At 39.0% G+C, this 17,058-nt stretch overlaps 2 protein-coding genes across 3 annotated transcripts; one reads left to right on the top strand and one right to left on the bottom strand.

Annotated features, from left to right (window-relative positions):
* The first annotated feature begins 758 nt into the window (after nucleotides 1–758).
* On the top strand, nucleotides 759–11,921 carry thnsl2 (threonine synthase-like 2). 2 transcript variants are annotated; one of them, XR_010007617.1, is made up of 9 exons: nucleotides 759–833; nucleotides 2,311–2,538; nucleotides 3,269–3,463; nucleotides 4,972–5,124; nucleotides 6,343–6,579; nucleotides 7,871–8,019; nucleotides 8,257–8,382; nucleotides 8,681–9,013; nucleotides 10,200–10,287. XR_010007617.1 is itself a non-coding variant. In XM_062988298.1 (9 exons), exons 2-9 carry the CDS (start codon nucleotides 2,316–2,318, stop codon nucleotides 11,140–11,142), a joined length of 1,452 nt encoding a protein of 483 aa, XP_062844368.1. In that variant the 5' UTR covers nucleotides 759–833; nucleotides 2,311–2,315; the 3' UTR covers nucleotides 11,143–11,921. The 2 variants fall into 2 exon arrangements, 1 of the variants encoding a protein (XP_062844368.1); XM_062988298.1 differs by lacking the exon at nucleotides 8,681–9,013 and adding an exon at nucleotides 10,929–11,921 and having other exon boundaries at nucleotides 10,200–10,354.
* A 1,231-nt stretch (nucleotides 11,922–13,152) lies between these two features.
* On the bottom strand, nucleotides 13,153–16,684 carry oxt (oxytocin). The gene is made up of 4 exons (XM_062988299.1): nucleotides 16,634–16,684; nucleotides 15,583–15,707; nucleotides 15,071–15,275; nucleotides 13,153–13,474 (listed from the first exon to the last, which is right to left on the bottom strand). Exons 2-4 carry the CDS (start codon nucleotides 15,703–15,705, stop codon nucleotides 13,347–13,349), a joined length of 456 nt encoding a protein of 151 aa, XP_062844369.1. The 5' UTR covers nucleotides 15,706–15,707; nucleotides 16,634–16,684; the 3' UTR covers nucleotides 13,153–13,346.
* Nucleotides 16,685–17,058: the final 374 nt, after the last annotated feature.

Genomic DNA, 17,058 nt, shown 5'->3' with positions numbered 1-17,058 from the left:
GGATGGATGGATGGATGGATGGATGGATGGATGGATGGATGGATGGATGGATGGATGGATGGATGGATGGATGGATGGATGGATGGATGGATGGATAGATAGATAGATAGATAGATAGATAGATAGATAGATAGATAGATAGATAGATAGATAGATAGATAGATAGATAGATACTTTATTTATCCCGAGGAAATTATTGATTAGAATATACAAACAGTCAAGTAGTATCTGAAAACCACTGCATTTTAGTTTTTGTTTATTTGAAAAACTATGTAATTTGTCACATAAAGGATTGGTTACTTTTACTATAGCCTCCATGTGTGAGACTAGCAATGGAATTGCTAAACAGTTTGATTAAAGGCCGAGAAATAAGTAGATTTGTCAATTTGTCACAAAATAGGCTATGTTTATCATTATTTTATGACTCAAATATTAAATTACGTAATTTTTGGTAATGAATTGAATAATGAAATGAATAATTTAGGTCAGGAGTGTAATTATTGGTAATGTTTAGTACCATGTTTTACCCATGTTCATGCTAATTGCATGATTTGTAAGACTTGAATTTGAAGAATTTGAGAAAACTGCCTAATATATGCATTTTAATAAATATAGTAAATAAATTTATAACATATATGATTACCTCAGGATATAATGGTGAATGCTAAGTAAAATAAAACATTTGGGCTGATTCTATCAAGTTTCCAAGCTAATAATTGTCCAAGCTGTTGTTTACACTACAACCAGAAGGTGGAAGTGTTTGTACGTAAATGTTTAACTTTATTTTGCACTTTGAGCTGGTGGTACAGTGAACAGTGTTCTCATACATACAGGTTTGTCCGACTACTATAGTAAATTTTGCGGTAAAACATGAGTAAACTGTGTAAATCTGTAATTCTTTTATAATATTTAGTGCGGTTTTGTGTAGGTCCCGAGAAGTCTCGTTCTGAGGTAATGAAATGCTCGAGCTTTTGGCTTCTCGCGAGAACTGGGCACGACCAGTTTATGCATTGTATACATAGTCGTAGAGGTTTGGTGTTCGGTTATTGTGTAAATATTCACATTTAAATATACTACATTAAAAAAAATTTTTTAATTTTTTGTAACTTTCAAACTACAGTCAGTAAATGAATCGATAACTTTAGCACTATCTGACGAATTCTTATCATGTTGTTGCTCTGTACACTTGTATACCCCCTTGTATACTCAATCAATCAATAAAAAGGAACCTTCAATGGGTAAATGTTACCTGGTTGGTGGACTAATGACACTGGCATGGTGTTGTTCTCGTATGAGTCTATACGTTGGGATTTAACATTGCTCTTGTTAACACTTATTCTAGGTGTATACAGACTAAAGCTTGTAACAGTTTACAGTATCATGCCCACCTGCCATGCCACTTACAGCCAGAAGAGAGGCATGGAGACACAGATAACTGACCGTGACTTACAATTGAGACTGTATACATTGCAAGCAATTGAGGGTTAAGGGCCTTGCTCAAGAGCCCAGCAGTGGCAACCTGGCACATGTGGAGTTTGAACCAGTGACCTTCCAGTTACTAGTCCTGTACTTTAACCACTGAGCTACCACTGCCAACTCGATCTGGACTAGTTCTTCCGCGAGTGCATACGTCGGCATAGATAACATGACACTGTTAGCTTTATATCTTTGGCTTGAAGTCTCCCAGCTTTGACAATGAAGTGTTTAAAAATCCCACCAACACTGCTGCACCTGCTACACATACCAGTACAGCACAAACTATCATGTTATTACAATGTTAGTGGTGGGTAGCACTGTCTCCTCACAGCAAGAAGGTCCTGGGTTCGATCCCCAGGTGGGGCGGTCCTGGTCCTTTCTGTGTGGAGTTTGCATGTTCTCCCCATGTCTGCGTGAGTTTACTCCGGGAGCTCTGGTTTCCTCTCACAGTCCAAAAACATGCAAGTGAGGAAAACTGGAGATACTACATTGTCCATGACTGTGTTTGATATAACCTTGTGAACTGATGAACCTTGTGTGAAGATAAACTACCGTTTCCTCTCATGAATGTAACCAAAAGTGTAGAACATGACGTTAAAATCCTAATAAACAAACAATGTTAGTGTCATTGCATTTTTGAAAATGGTTCAACACCCAAATAACATCTGGTCAGTGATGGTCATATGGGTGTTCCTTTTGATTAAGGTACAGGAGTACAGTGGGGTGATAAAGTGTACAGAGCAACAGATGGGCTACAATTATTGGGTGTTCTCCATAAACTTATAATTTATTATTATTAAATTAATATTTATAAAAATGTTCTCATTGGTACAGATACGATGAAATACTGCAGCACACGTGGAGGGGTTTGTGGCTGGGAATTCAAGGATGTGCTGTTCTCAGGTTATGCCCCAGATGGGGGTATGTTCATGCCCGAGCAGTTTCCCTTACTATCCCCTGCCACCATCCGATCCTGGAGCTCTCTGTCCTACCAGCAGCTTGTGTGTGAAGTGTGTTCTCTGTTCATACCTGAGCATTTGATCCCAAAGCATGACTTAAAAGGTATCAGATGCCCTTATTCATTTTATGTTTTTTATCATCCTAATTTAACACATCTGTAAAGAATAAGTGATTACCACAGATAATTATTTTTGTGATTTCATGTATCTACAAAAGAACTGAATATGTCTAAAGGCAGTTCTTAAAACTATCAGTTAATATTTATGTGAAACCAATTTTGCTTAGTAATGGAATCTAAGTTTTCAGTAAATGTATTGTGTACAAAAATTTTAATGTAATATATAGTATGTGGAGCAGTATGTATAGTCATATTTGCAAGAACTAACAAAAATGAAGGTATTTTATTAGCACAGAGAGAAACTGTCTTTTTCTTGTGGTATTTCACAGCTTCAGCATCATTTTATGTTTCAAAAAATCTCACCTGTTATAGCGTAATGAGACGATTAGCATGCATGCTGAAGTGCATATCTATTGCTGATTTAAAGTCATTGTGAATTGGGGTGAATAATAATAGTGTAGGAGAACATGAGGACAGAAGGGAGAAGATAGAAATCTCAAAAAGCTGCTGTTTTCCATACAGCGCTCCAGACATTTTGTTTGCGTTAAAACTATTTAATGTCTATAGTAAAGCAAAAACAATTATTTAGCAACTTTAAAAATCTAACCATTGTTGTTTGTGGGGTTTATTTTGTATAATTTCAGTGCATATGGATATAAATCTATTAAAAAAATCTATTTTTTTTTTTTTTTTCAAAATCTGCCTTCATTCCAGCCCTTATATCCAGTGCGTTGTCCAAGTTTTCTGTGCCAGATGCGGTGAAGATGGTGCCACTCAAAGGTTCTCTAAACATCCTAGAACTTTTTCATGGAGAGACGCTGGCTTTTAAAGATCTGGCCATGACCTGCACCGCACGCTTCTTGGAGTACTTTCTGTGCAAGGAAAACAGACGTGCCATCATCCTTGTGGGTTAGAAAATCTTACAGTATTATTTCTCTAACTTGATTTATTATTTACAGCGGTCCCCCAACGGACCGGTTTCATATAAGATCAAATTTCACGGACCGTAGAGTGGAAAATCAGTGTGAATCATAAGCAACGAGACGCTGCTCCCACCTAGTGGTGATCGGAGACAATAACACCCGAAGAGTTTTTGAAATGTAATTGCTCTTGTAGTGATCTCTAATTATTCTTTCTGTGTGCCCACGGCCCAGTGGTTGGGGATCACTGATTGAATATTTAAGCTCTTGGTTTAGAAAATGTTTACAGACTGCATCAGTAAATGCAAGGCTCAGGCCAATTCTAAAGTGACCAGTCCCTCAGATGGAGGGATCTTTGAAAAGGGTACTTTCATACTGGGCCGTTCCATAGGGTAATTTCAGTCTGATAAGAGAAAAGCATTTCTCACTTTCTCTAGCCTTTTTCTGGTCAATGTCTCAGTAGAGAGCAAGATGGACAGGTTTCTAACTCATTGCAGTGCTTCAGCCATCCCCCAGAACAGAATCCTGTCTGTGCAGACACCCGGCCAGATCTCAGTAGCGCGAAGGCCGCTGTCTCACCCAAGTGCTTTGCGGTGTTTCTTTCATTAAGAAGTGGCAACTAGGGCTGAAAGATATAGTGAGTATGTGACATACTTTTTACACCAAACAGTTTTAAATCCCCATACAAAATGTAATAAGATATAAGGAGAACTACTTGTAGTGGCAACAACTACAATTTAACACCTCAATGTCTGGAGATCTTTTGGTATCCTTTGCAGATTTTGCTGTATTTTTTCATATTAAAGCCACATTATTGGGCTTGAGGCCATGGTCTACTCGTTTCAGGTCCTGGTTAGGTCAGATTTTTGATGAAGCCACTACAATCCTCAATTTTCAGGGGTGCACTTGCTCTTGTGTTTTGGATTGTTGTCTTGTTACATAACAAAAGTGCACTTGAGCTTTAAGTTTCGAACTGATGGCTAAACATTCTTTAGGATTTTCTGGTAGAGAGCATCATTTATGTTTCTCTTAGTTATGGCAAGTCAGCCAGGCTCTAAACAGCAACATCCTTACACCATTAAATCACCATTCTTGACTGTTGGTATGCTGTTTTAGCTTTATGCCAGATGACTGAAGATTACACAGTGGTTCATGACTTTACAGAGCATCCTCTTGGGCTTGAGGGTCATCAAGGTGTATTTTGGCAAATGTGAGACAAGACTTATATGGGGTCTTGTTTGGACTTGTTTGGGTCTTGTTTCTCTGTCTATTTCTATGCTGGATGGTGCACCTTAAATGCAGTCACCTGGACCTGGAGTTTCCTCAAATTGACTGAATTAGTTGGTCACTTCTTGGATGAGTAATCAAGATGTTCTATTTCCATAGGCTAGAAGATTGACCATTGTGTCCAGTTTTCTTCATTTGCCTTTCACTATTGTTTACTCAAGCCACAGAACCCTAGAAGTGACTTTTCTTTCTATGTTCCTTTCGATGCAGGAACATCTGGGGATACTGGAAGCTCAGCCATCAGCAGTGTGTGTGATCTCAGTGCAGTGGACGTGGTTGTTGTTTTCCCAAAGGGGCGCATCACCAAGGTGCAGGAAAGGCAAATGACCACCCATCTGGAGGATAATGTACATGTGTTTGCAGGTCAGCAGTGAAATATCTAAAGCTGGTTCATACCCTAATTTTTCTACTTTTATATCTGGCATCAGACTTGCCAGAAACAAGGAGAGTTGGTTGAAAGTTCAAAACCCAATTTAAACACTACTTACAGTTTAAAAATACATTTATTTCCTTACCAACTTGAAAGCAATGTACTAAATTTTCTTTGTTGGGTCCCAGAATATAGTAAGCATTTTTCTAAATACACTACATGGCCAATAGTCTGTAGTCACCCCTCCTAGTATTCTAACCACTTTACACACAAGTAAAGAAAGCAAATCGACCCCTACTCTAATGTTTAAATACAAAATCTATTATTCAGTCATGATAATAACCATAGCAGCCAATATGGCGTTAAAAATTAAATAAACATACAAACAAACATCCCTCCTAGTAACTAAAATTAGTTGTTTCTGACACATCGATTGCTAATAAGTGTAGACAATGTATATTAGGTAAATTATTTGCTTTTATCGTTGTTACCTTTCGGCAAAACAAGGTCTATAAAGACATGGTTTGACTAGTTGCGTGCAAAGGATCTCCAGCTATCAACACAGGGCCAATTTTTCAACCCAAATGAACACTTTTGAAATGAATTAAACTTGGATTGTGAGCCAGGTCTTCCAGCTTTTCCAGCATCAGTGCCTGACCTTACTGACTTGGCTGAATGGGCACAAATTTGACACAGACACAGTCCAAAGTCTTGTATCATGAAGATATTAAAGCTACAAATGAAAGATGGAACACATTTTGGAATGAGGTGTCTAACAAGCTCATGACCACGTGTCCCAATACTTTAGTCCAACTTAGTTCCAATTTTTCCAATATAGTTTACCATAAGCTAACATTGACCAGTTCTCTGCTCTGACCTTGTAGCATAATGTTTATGTAGGGTCTTGGTTTGTGTTTTCTTGGCTCTGAGGCAAATGGAAGCAAAATATCTAGCTAGCTAAAACTGAAGTGCAAAGCTAGCTAGCTTAAACACAAGCTTTTTTTCTCTCTCAGGCAAGTTGTCCTCCCAAACTGACTTCAGGCTAGCATTCAGATCTGCACGGTTTTGAACAAATCACAAAAAAATGTAATCAATATCTAATCTTACTTTTTTTTTTTTACCAAACTAATATGTAATTTGTTCTACAAATACACATGAACATATTTTTATTTTATGGTTACACCTCTGATGTATTTTTCTTTGCTGTAAAGCGGATGGAAGTTCGGATGATATCGAAGCTGTCTTGAGGAGGCTTTTCGCTGATCAGGACCTGGTAAATCGATATCGCCTGATGAGCCTGAACTCGCTGAACTGGTCGCGTATTCTGGTGCAGCTCGCCCATTTTCTGTACGCCTACCTGCAACTGAGTGGAGTACAGAACACAGAGGGGGACGCGCTTCCAAGTCTGGAAGTGGTGGTACCCACAGGAGGGGCAGGGAATATTACAGGTACAGGCACACTGCTTTAACACATTCATTTCTCCAGGCTTTTACAATCATTTGTACATGATTTGTACTGCGACCCAGGCAGCACATCAAATTTATTAAAACAAAACACAATATAATTAATGAATGAAAATTTTGGTAATTTGGCCTCAATGTGGTTTAAAAGGTGTAACGCAAAGTCTCCACAAGTTCTTTTGTATGTCTTTTTATGACATATCTGTTTAAATAAAATTCGTGTATTTAATTATTATTATTTTTGTCTGCGACCAATTTTTTGTATACCCTGCATTACTCATTTACAGTCCCATATATACATATCAGCTATAACATTAAAACCACCTCCTTGTTTCTACACACATTGTCCAGTTTATCAGCTTTACTTACCATATAGGAGCACTTTGTAGTTTTACAATTACTGACTGTAGTCCATGTATTTATCTACATACCTTTTTATCCCCCTTTCATGCTGTTCTTCAATGGTCAGGACCACTACATGACCACTACAGAGCAGGTATTATTTAGGTGGTGGATCATTCTCAGCACTGCAGTGACACTGACATGGTGGTGGTGTGTTAGTGTGTGTTGTGCTGGTATGAGTGGATAAGACACAGCAGAGCTGATGGAGTTTTTAAACACCTCACTGTCACTGCTGGACTGAGAATAGTCCACCAACCAACAGCGCCCCGTGCGCAGTGTCCTGTGACCACTGTTGAAGGTCTAGAAGATGACCAACTCAAACAGCAGCAATAGATGAGCGATCGTCTCTGACTTTACATCTACAAGGTGGACCAACTAGGTAGGAGTGTCTAATAGAGTGGACAGTGAGTGGACACAGTATTTAAAAACTCCAGCAGCGCTGCTGTGTTTGATCCACTCATACCAGCACAACACACACTAACACACCACCACCATGTCAGTGTCACTGCAGTGCTGAGAATCATCCACCACCTAAATAATACCTGCACTGTGGTGGTCCTGTGGGGATCCTGACCATTGAAGAACAGAGTGAAAGCAGGCTAAAAAGGTATGCAGAGAAACAGATGGACTACAGTCAGTAATTGTAGAACAACAAAGTGCTTCTATATGGTAAGTGAAGCCGATAAACTGGACAATGTGTGTGGAAACAAGGAGGTGGTTTTAATGTTATGGCTGATATATACAGTATATAGATATACTGTAGTTCTTCTGGTCAGTGGAGATGATAAAATGGACAGTGAGAGTAGAAACAAGGAAGGTGGTTTTAATGTTATGGCTGATCAGTGTAAATGATTAATCACTGTGGTGTGTGTTATAGCTGGATGTATCATTAAGCAGATGGGGGTTCCTCTGCGACTGGTCTGCATGGTGAACTCTAACGACATCATGCACCGCACAGTTCAGAGCGGAGACTTTTCCATGGCGGCCAGCGTCAAGCAAACTCTGGCTCCTGCTATTGATATTCAGGTATTTCAAACGTTCATCCAAACAGTCGGTCTTAAACACGTAGCGCAAAAGTACAAACAATTCAGAGGTAGCTTACTGGTTAAGGTACGGGACTAATCATCAGAAGATTAAGTTGCCACTGTTGGGACCCTTAACCCTCAAATGCTCAAATTGTATTTATTCATAATTGTAAGTCACTTTGGATAAAAGCTTCTGCTAATTGCACCAAACGTAAATGCAAACTATACGTCTTTTTAGGACCCTTATAACATGGAGCGAGTGTTTTGGATGTTGTCAGGAAAAGATGGAGCATTGGTAAAGGGAATGATGGAGCAGTTTCAGAGGAATCACGCTCTTTCCCTACCCAAAGCGCTCCATAAAGAGGTATGTCGTGTTATAATAATGGCTACAGCCCTATAATTAGGATCTTAATAATTCGCAGGACAATGTGCTTAACTCCACAGACCTTGTTTTTCAAAAACAATCACAGATTTCATGGATTTTTCAAGAATAGTTCCACATTTCACAGCAGTCATTAAATTACATGCATAAATTGAATGATAGAATAAATAGAAGCTACAATACACAGCACAGCCTATGCTAATGGTTGAATATAAACCCAGAACAGGCTTCATGTTGTCTCAAAGATGAAAATACTTGTCAGTTTTCTCTATGTCCACAGAATTGGTTGGGAGTTTTCCAAACTCAGTTACCTGAGTCGTGTTTTTAGCTGATTTAGACTTCAACATCTTGGACAGCTTGTCTGACCCACATGTGTCAAACTCAAGGCCCAAGACGTAATGATTGTCTTAAAAGACACTGTAAAATCGTACATAAACTCCATGTCCCACAATGCATGCCGATTGTGTGACCCGCAAAGTGACCGCATGTCGCCACTAGATGGCAGTGTTTCCACATCAGCGTTTAACTGAGGCGGTTTTCCAACAAGTGATGTTGAGGAATATCTACAAACAACCCCAAAGTGTACAAGAAGAGAAAATTGAAGCAGAAAGTGGTAAAGGAGTACAATATAAATCTGTCTGTGTCAGTGGTAAAGGTCTGTGGTAAAGGAGTACAATATAAATCTGTCTGTGTCAGTGGTAAAGGTCTGTGGTAAAGGAGTACAATATAAATCTGTCTGTGTCAGTGGTAAAGGTCTGTGGTAAAGGAGTACAATATAAAAGTAAATATACATTATAAATACTGTATATAGTATACATTTGGCATTTTGACACCAAATACAGAATTTAGCTTTCAAGAAAAACAACAAATTGTCAAAGACTTAAGAGGCAGACTGCAATCACAGCAGGATACGTTACAATCGGCCCTTTGAGGGCCACAATAATGCAGATTTTGGCCCTCTGTGAAAATGAGTTTGACATCCCGGGTCTAACCGATTGCTAGTGTAACCGAGCGTCTTTAGACTTGAGCGTCTTTTAGAGTTTATAAAGTAAGAAATAAACTGTACATAGACAAACTATCGGGAGCTTAATACTTTACTGGCTTGTTCTTTTGAGGCACAGCACAGACTACAGAGATGATCACGTGTGTAGAGAATCAAACTTTTCTATCGATTATGGGATCCCCAAAGGGACAAAATGCACTCAATATAAAAACACATTCAGTACATCAAACATTGTGAGCACACTACACCACAGAAAAGTCTGTTACACTAACTTAATTGCCGTATGATTGCTAGGACTCGTATCGCATATTGCGCCTCGTATTTCAGATGCTACGCGAATGAACAATGTTAAATCACTAAACACAAACCTGTAAATTGCATATTACACAGGACAAGACTCGTTTCACGGTCCGTAACGCGATTTTCACAGCTGTGAATTAGGTAGGACCTTACTTATAATACTGTATGTATTAGGGTCTTATGACATCTATCAGCAAGTCAGAAAACTGATGGTCTGATCTTTTATCCTCATAATACAGTCAGATCACACATTATAGTAATTCACACATCGGTAAATCAGGGGAAAGTGGTCACAAAGATAAATGAATTATTTATATTTGTGGATACAGAAATGTAGTGCAAGTCGTATCTAGTTGTATCCAACATGGCAACCCAAAACTTTAATCTATTGAATCTGGATGAAGATTAGACTAGATTTTATTTGTATTATTATATATAGAATGAATTAAATGACTGGTGTTTGTACTTACATTCTCATCTTACTCTCTCTTTTTAGCTGTGCTCAGTGATGAGTTCAGGTTCTGTGTCTGATGAGGGTATAATAGAAGCTATGGTAGAGTGCTGGAGAGAAAACCAGTATTTGGTGTGCCCTCATTCAGCTGTAGCGGTCTGGCATCACTACCACTGCCCTGTCCAGCCCCGGGAGAACAGGTTAGACAAATTAGAACACAACATTCACAACAATTATTTCACATATTAAACAATAATTTAAATAATTTCACATTATTTAAAAAAATCCATCCCGCTCAGGTGGCGCAGCAGTAAAACACACTAGAACACCAAAGCTGGGATCTCGAATACATTGTATCGAGTCTCAGCTCTGCCACATGAACAACGATTGGCCTGTTGTTCAGATATGGGTGGGATATTAAAAGCCGAATAGGGACTCTCTCATAACTAATGCAATAACGACCTTTGCTGGCTGATCGATGGCGCCTGCACAGAGACGAGGAAAGAGTGCGCTGATCAGGGTGTGTCTCTCCCTACACAGTGCTGATCCGCATCGTACTCGTCAAAGTGTAGGTGATAAAATGCATATGGATGCTGCACACGTGTCGGAGGAGGCGTGGGTTAGCTTCGTTCTCCTCATTCAGAGCGAGGATCGGCATTGGTGGAGAGGAAGCATGACGCAGTCGGGCAATTGGACGAGCTAAAAGGTAGAAAAAGGGGAGAAAATGCATAAACAAAATATTATGTGTTAAATTCAGATCTTAACTTTATCCAGGTGTTGCATTGCGACAGCTTCTCCAGCCAAGTTTCAGGAGGTGGTTCTGAAAGCAGGTCTGACTCTAGACCTGCCAGAGGTGCTGAAGGAGCTTGGAAACAAAGAGACGCGATATGACGAGCTGAATCACGGGCAGGACTGGGAGAAAGCGCTAAGAGAGCGCATCAAGGCTATTGACTCTGTACGGCAACAAGGAGGGATGTTCTTTAGCTAGGTTTATGTAATGTAAATGGCAGTGGTAAGTTAGCATAGCATTCTGGGTTGCCAGATACCCACTGCACACTTAAAGTGGCTAAAAATAATCATGTTCGTTAAACATTGTAAATAATCTATGTAGATTAATACCTGTAATCATTAAAAGTATACTATTATTACTAGGGTAGCTCGCCGCTCAGGTGGCGCAGCGGTAAAATACGCTAGCACACCAGAGTTGGGTTTTTGAATACATCGTATCGAAACTCAGCTCTGCCATCCGGCTGGGCTGGGCGGCTGCATGCACAACGATTGGCTGTTGTTGATAGGGTTGGGCAAGCCGGATCATGGGTCCTCATAACTGGTGCAATTACGACCCCTGCTGGCTGATTGATGGTGCCTGCACAGAGCTGAGGAATAATCAGGGTGTGGCTCTCCGTACACAGTGCTGAGGTATATATATAAAGGGGGCGTGTGTCAGTTGAGAAGCGTCCTCAGTCAGCGGTGGAGGGTTGAATCAGTGGAGGATGCAATCAGGGTAATTGGTGAACTCTAACGACACTAGGGTAGCTCAGTGGGTAGCACTGTGGAGTCTCTCTGTGTGGAGTTTGTATGTTCTCCCATGTCTGCGTGCAGTCAAGTTAATTAAATATATACTACAATTGCCCTGAATGTGTGTATTAATGTGTGTGTTTGCTCTGTGAAGAACTGGTGACCTGTCTGGGGTGTTTCCTACCTTTATGTTCAGTGAATTGTACCCATCATGACCCTAAATAAAATAAAGTGGTGGTAAAACGACAATGAATGAATGAATGAATAAAACCTAAACCTATTCATAAACATCCAAACTGGAAACGCTTTCATGCCTTCTGTTGCCTTCCTGTGATAACAGGCCGGCTTTTTATACACTAATACAACACTCACTAGCCATTGATTAAGAATGCCGTAGTACTGGATTCGCTCTCAGAACAGTATCAGTTCTTTGTGGCATGAATTCCAAAAGATATTGGAGCCAACTTTGTAAGATCATGATTTCCTTACATTATCGCTGCAGATTAGATTCAGATCTGGTGACTGAAATGGCTAATAAAGTTCACCAGTTTATTTTTATGTTTATGGGACTAGTTGGATATGACTGGAAGTCTTATTGGAATTAGTAGGCCCAATGTGTGACAAGAAAACATTCTATATATACTTTATATTACAGTGTATCTGTAAGAATTTGTGCCCATTCAGTAAGTAGTGTGGCCTGCACTACTGTTGGAGAAAAAAAAGTCTGCCTTTGCATCATTCCAATTTATTCCAAAGGTGTTCAAGTGGGGTGGAGGTGGTGGATGCTGTATGCAGGTCCTGGTCATGCTTAAAGAGAAAGGGGCTTCCCCCAAATTGTTGCATATAATTTACACCTTTATTAATAGGTGTGGCAAAAACACACAAAGTAAACTGAGTAATTACTATTACTATTAATGTACTATTACTTTTGATCTATTAACTTTGTACTGAGGCCTTAATTTTCTTCAGGATTAATAAAGTATCTATCTGTCTGTCTAGTCTATCTAATTCGAAGGGGTGTTAACATACACTTGGCCAACATACACTTGTTACATCTTGTAAACCACAGTGGAACCAGATTGTGCAGAACAGAGACAGTAGTATGCGTTGTTCGGTCACATAAAAAATCATGGACAAAATGTAGGTCACACACACACTTTCTGACTGTGTATACGGCCTTTCTTCATTTGTTTGACTGTATGATTGTAAATTTGACCTTTTGGACTGTCATGAAAGATAAGCATGACAGTATGATCAAATCACTATACAAACACGTCTGCCTTGTTGAAACAATCGTCATTCTTGTAAATGATTATACAGGCATGTAGGTCTTTTTTTGCACCAGTCTATATATGGGCGTTGGCTAAGCTTTGTCATCTAAGTGCATGTTTGTTGTGTCAGTCTTGGGATTTCAATTCATTCTGCAACTGTTCTTTTCTGTGAATAAATACTTGGTACACATACTTTCATCCAAGTGATCAGTGGTCCAACTTGTAAAGGTTTTATTGTTTCAAACAGAATCAACATAATGCCAGAGCATATTAATATTTCCATCTACAATGTTTGATTTTAATTTTACAAACTCTGTACAAAGGTAATCTAAGATGTATTTTTTCATACTATAAACACACTAGGGTTTGGTCCTCATTATTATGCCATCACTGCAGGTTACACTTATTGGTTAAGTCTGTAGTTTGTCCAGTGAAGAAGTTTCAGCAGGAGGTCTTTGCTGTTGGCAGGTAGACTCATAGAGGGTAGATCGCCTTCACCTTCCAGACAGGACTGATCAACGCTGCAGCTCTCTGATTTATAAAACGAAGCATATATCAGCTCAGGAACGTTCATCCAAAGCAATCACATTTAGAAAGCGTTAAAATTTTAATTAGCTTTTGCTGGACAAGGCTTAAAGAAAGATTGGAAGGGATTTGCTTATTTTTCCCTCTACAGTGCATAATATCATTAAACGATTCAATTTCAGTGCATAAAGGGCAAAGTTGAAAAATTAAACTCATTTAATATTCAGACTTTGTGCCAACAGTTTTAAGAGTTTTAGCATATCTGTGCCCCGGTGCACAAAGCAAGGTCCATACAGATGTGGTAAATACATTTAGTGTATAGAATCTCCATTGGTCTTTACAGAGCCCTGATCTCAACATCATTAAGCATGTTTGGAATGAAAATGAATTTTGATTGCAAGCCCGGCCTTGTAGAACATCATTGCCCGACCTCATCAACAGTTGTTTGTATGAATGAGCAGAAATCCACACGGACACACAACAAAAACTTTTGGAAAGCACTCCTACCAGAAGAAAAGAGGCTGTTATAGTATTAAGTATTAATGTACAATACTTGTAGGCAATACATATAATAAAGATACAGTATGTAATATGTGATATAAAAGACAATTATAAAAGTGTCCTGTGCAGTAAATGTTCACAGATGTGCAATGTAGGTTCCATAAACAGAGTGACAGATCATGCTTCATGAGTCTGTCCTGGTAGTCCTGGTAGTGACTCGGTGTGATATGATGTCCCGGCACAGTGGAGAAGAGTTAAACAGTGAAATCGCTTTGGGTTCAAACGATTTCCCGTATTGTTCCTTGTTACAGCGGAGCTGAATGAGTCTGTTACTGAAAATGCTCCGCTGTCTGACTAGGAGGTCATAGAGGAAGGTGTGACTAGTTGTCCAATATAGAAATGAGTTTGTTAAGGGACCTTCTTTCGACCACCTACTCGAAACCTTCCAGTGGGCAGACCAAGACTGAGCCAGGCTTCTTGATCAGTTTGTTGAGTTTGGGGGTGGGATGGGATATCTAACAAACTCACGGTCAGTTGGTCATATCGTGTACATTTTTACATAGGAAAGTAGTGTAACATAAACTTATTCAAGGTTTATCTAGACTGTTGTACCTTAGAGGACATACATTTACCTTCTAATAAAGACATGCTAAAGGTACCAAAGACCTCCCCTTAAGGGTACCACCCCAGGAACAACGGTACACTGTGTTGTTGTGGTTTCTTAAATGAACTACAATCAATATTGTTGTTTTAGGGCAGTTGTAGCCTAGTGGTAAAGGTACTGGAATAGTAATCAGAAGGTTGCTGGTTCAAGCCACACCATTGCTAGTTTGCCACTACTTATAGTCAATAAAAACACTACGGAATTCAGAGGCATTGAGTTAAATGACATTGAAGACCTACTACACCACCAAAAATAATAATGTAGTTTTGATCAGATTTAGTCATATTTAACAATACATGAGCAGTTGAGCATATAAAATCATTCAATTAATTCTTGGACAATGTAGTTCTTTCAATTATGTAGTAAGTTAGTAAGTTCCCTAGACTGTCCTGACTTGCATATCATTCACAAATGTATGGAAAGTTTTAACAACTGACCTGAGTCACAGCAAACACCTGGTGCCGCACAGCGACCCTGTCCAGAGCCACAGGCTTTTCCACCAGCCTCACACGGAGAGGGCACATAGTCTTCCTCCAAACAGTGCATGGCCTCTAGAGTGCCCACCAAGCAGCCCATTTCCTCTCCACAGCAAATACTGGGACCAAAGCATCGGCCCTTGTCTCCAGGTCCACAAGCCATACACTGTGGCAGGACAAAATTGTTTGTTATAATGACTATACATAATATATATCATATAAAATAATAAAGTTTCATGACCCTTAAAAGTAAACATTTGTTAATCATAAAGTCGTTCAAGGTCAATGTAGTTATCTGTGTGATGCCCTGGCACCCTGTCCAGGGTGTAATATTGCCCTGCCTCCTGTGTTACCTGACAAGCTTTAAAACCACTAACCCTTACCAGAAACAAAGTAAATAAACATGATGATCAATCAATGAATATTTGTTATTTTAGCAGTAGAAGTAGCAATAACAACATGTCCACACAAACCTGTCGAGCAGGGACATCCTGTACAGCCCTCTTGCCACCAATGGGGCAGTTGGAGATATAGCATGCTGCACACACTGACAGCAGACACATCAGGTAAAAAGCTGAGGATTGTGTTCCAGACATTTCTGTGACGGAATGAAAGAAATGCTCTGTTTCAGTAGTCAAACCTCACACGGGGCACCAGAAATGTCAGTTGTAGGTTGTCACAATTGTTACACAATCACCAACAATTATTTTAAGATGATAGGGTAATAATTAGATGAAGGCTCTTTAGTCTTACATTATTAGAAATGTAACCCACATCCCAAGGACCTTGGTGCTTTTCGGCACCAAAAATATAAATAATTTGGCTTATTGGTTCTATAGCCTTTCTTACAGTATCCTTACATTAGTAAAGACAAAATATGAATACCAGGGTAATCTTATGTATATATAAACACTAATGACACCCACTATAATTACTATTATTGTTATTGGACAAGAGTCACATATACTGTACAGTAAAACTACATAATTAGTCTTATAATTATATGCTTACATTTAATAAGTCTAATACATGGTGTACATATAGTTTATGTCTACAGGAGTAACAATAAAGACCACAGTTAATATACCCTATATACTCAAAAGGACCTTTAATATAAATATTAAATTATACAATTTGTCCCAGATATTTGGGTGGTGCAGCGAGACCCAGGTTTGAAACTCAGCTATCAGATGGCTGGGCATCTACACAGACATGAGTAGCTATGTCCGAAGGAGGATGGCATAAGCCCTGTAATGCACTGGTATTCTGTACAAAGTATTTCTGCCTTGTACCCAGTGTTTCCCAGTGGAACTGGACTTGCTGCAACACTGACCAGGATAAAGCAATTAAAGAATATGAAATAAGCATAATTTGTCCCATTACTTTAAACAGACTTGACTTGAAAAAACCAGCTATTGTTATAATATTATAATTTATTTTACATACTAGTTAAACACAGATTAATACTAAGACTAATCTTAAGCTAAGGACAAAAAGAAGCACACATAGATATTCCATACTCACCTAGTCAAGGCTGATGTAAAGATAAGACAATGCCTTTCAATGTCTTCAATATGTGATGCTCCTTTGTAAGCCAGGAGCAGATCCCTTATATACCTTTGTGGGTCTTTTGGTACGTGAGGTGACAATATAACCGCTTATAAAGGTCAATCAAATGACCATAATTGGCCAGATATTAATTATGTGAACTGATTAGGGCAGAAGACCAGTCACTTAGTGGTCCAGTAAAATGGATAATTAGTGTTCAGGCCGTGATCATGCATACATTTTTGAAAAGACAGGATTTAGGAGTTTTTTATTCAGCTTTAAATTATAAAAAGTTGTTTTGTTATAGGTAATAAAAGCATAGAATATGAAAACAAGAATACAAGAGCACAGAAGTTTTCTGGTAAATTAACAGACTCCATGAATTTAAACATGGATTTACT

The sequence above is a fragment of the Trichomycterus rosablanca genome, chromosome 26 (assembly GCF_030014385.1).
Source record: "Trichomycterus rosablanca isolate fTriRos1 chromosome 26, fTriRos1.hap1, whole genome shotgun sequence".
NCBI classification, from domain to species: Eukaryota; Metazoa; Chordata; class Actinopteri; order Siluriformes; family Trichomycteridae; genus Trichomycterus; species Trichomycterus rosablanca.
This window is presented reverse-complemented; position numbering and strand designations above follow the sequence as displayed.

What these genes read in the sequence shown, in the direction of transcription:
- thnsl2 (XM_062988298.1), top strand. Translation starts at nt 2,316, where the DNA reads ATGAAATACTGCAGCACACGTGGAGGGGTTTGTGGCTGGGAATTCAAG. An exon ending in TAATGTACATGTGTTTGCAG is followed by an intron (nt 5,125 to 6,342) that starts GTCAGCAGTGAA and finishes TTTGCTGTAAAG; the next exon opens with CGGATGGAAGTTCGGATGAT. An exon ending in AGGGGCAGGGAATATTACAG is followed by an intron (nt 6,580 to 7,870) that starts GTACAGGCACAC and finishes TGTGTGTTATAG; the next exon opens with CTGGATGTATCATTAAGCAG.
- oxt (XM_062988299.1), bottom strand. Translation starts at nt 15,705, where the DNA reads ATGTCTGGAACACAATCCTCAGCTTTTTACCTGATGTGTCTGCTGTCA. An exon ending in AGGATGTCCCTGCTCGACAG is followed by an intron (nt 15,276 to 15,582) that starts GTTTGTGTGGAC and finishes GTCCTGCCACAG; the next exon opens with TGTATGGCTTGTGGACCTGG. An exon ending in AGGTGTTTGCTGTGACTCAG is followed by an intron (nt 13,475 to 15,070) that starts GTCAGTTGTTAA and finishes TTTATAAATCAG; the next exon opens with AGAGCTGCAGCGTTGATCAG.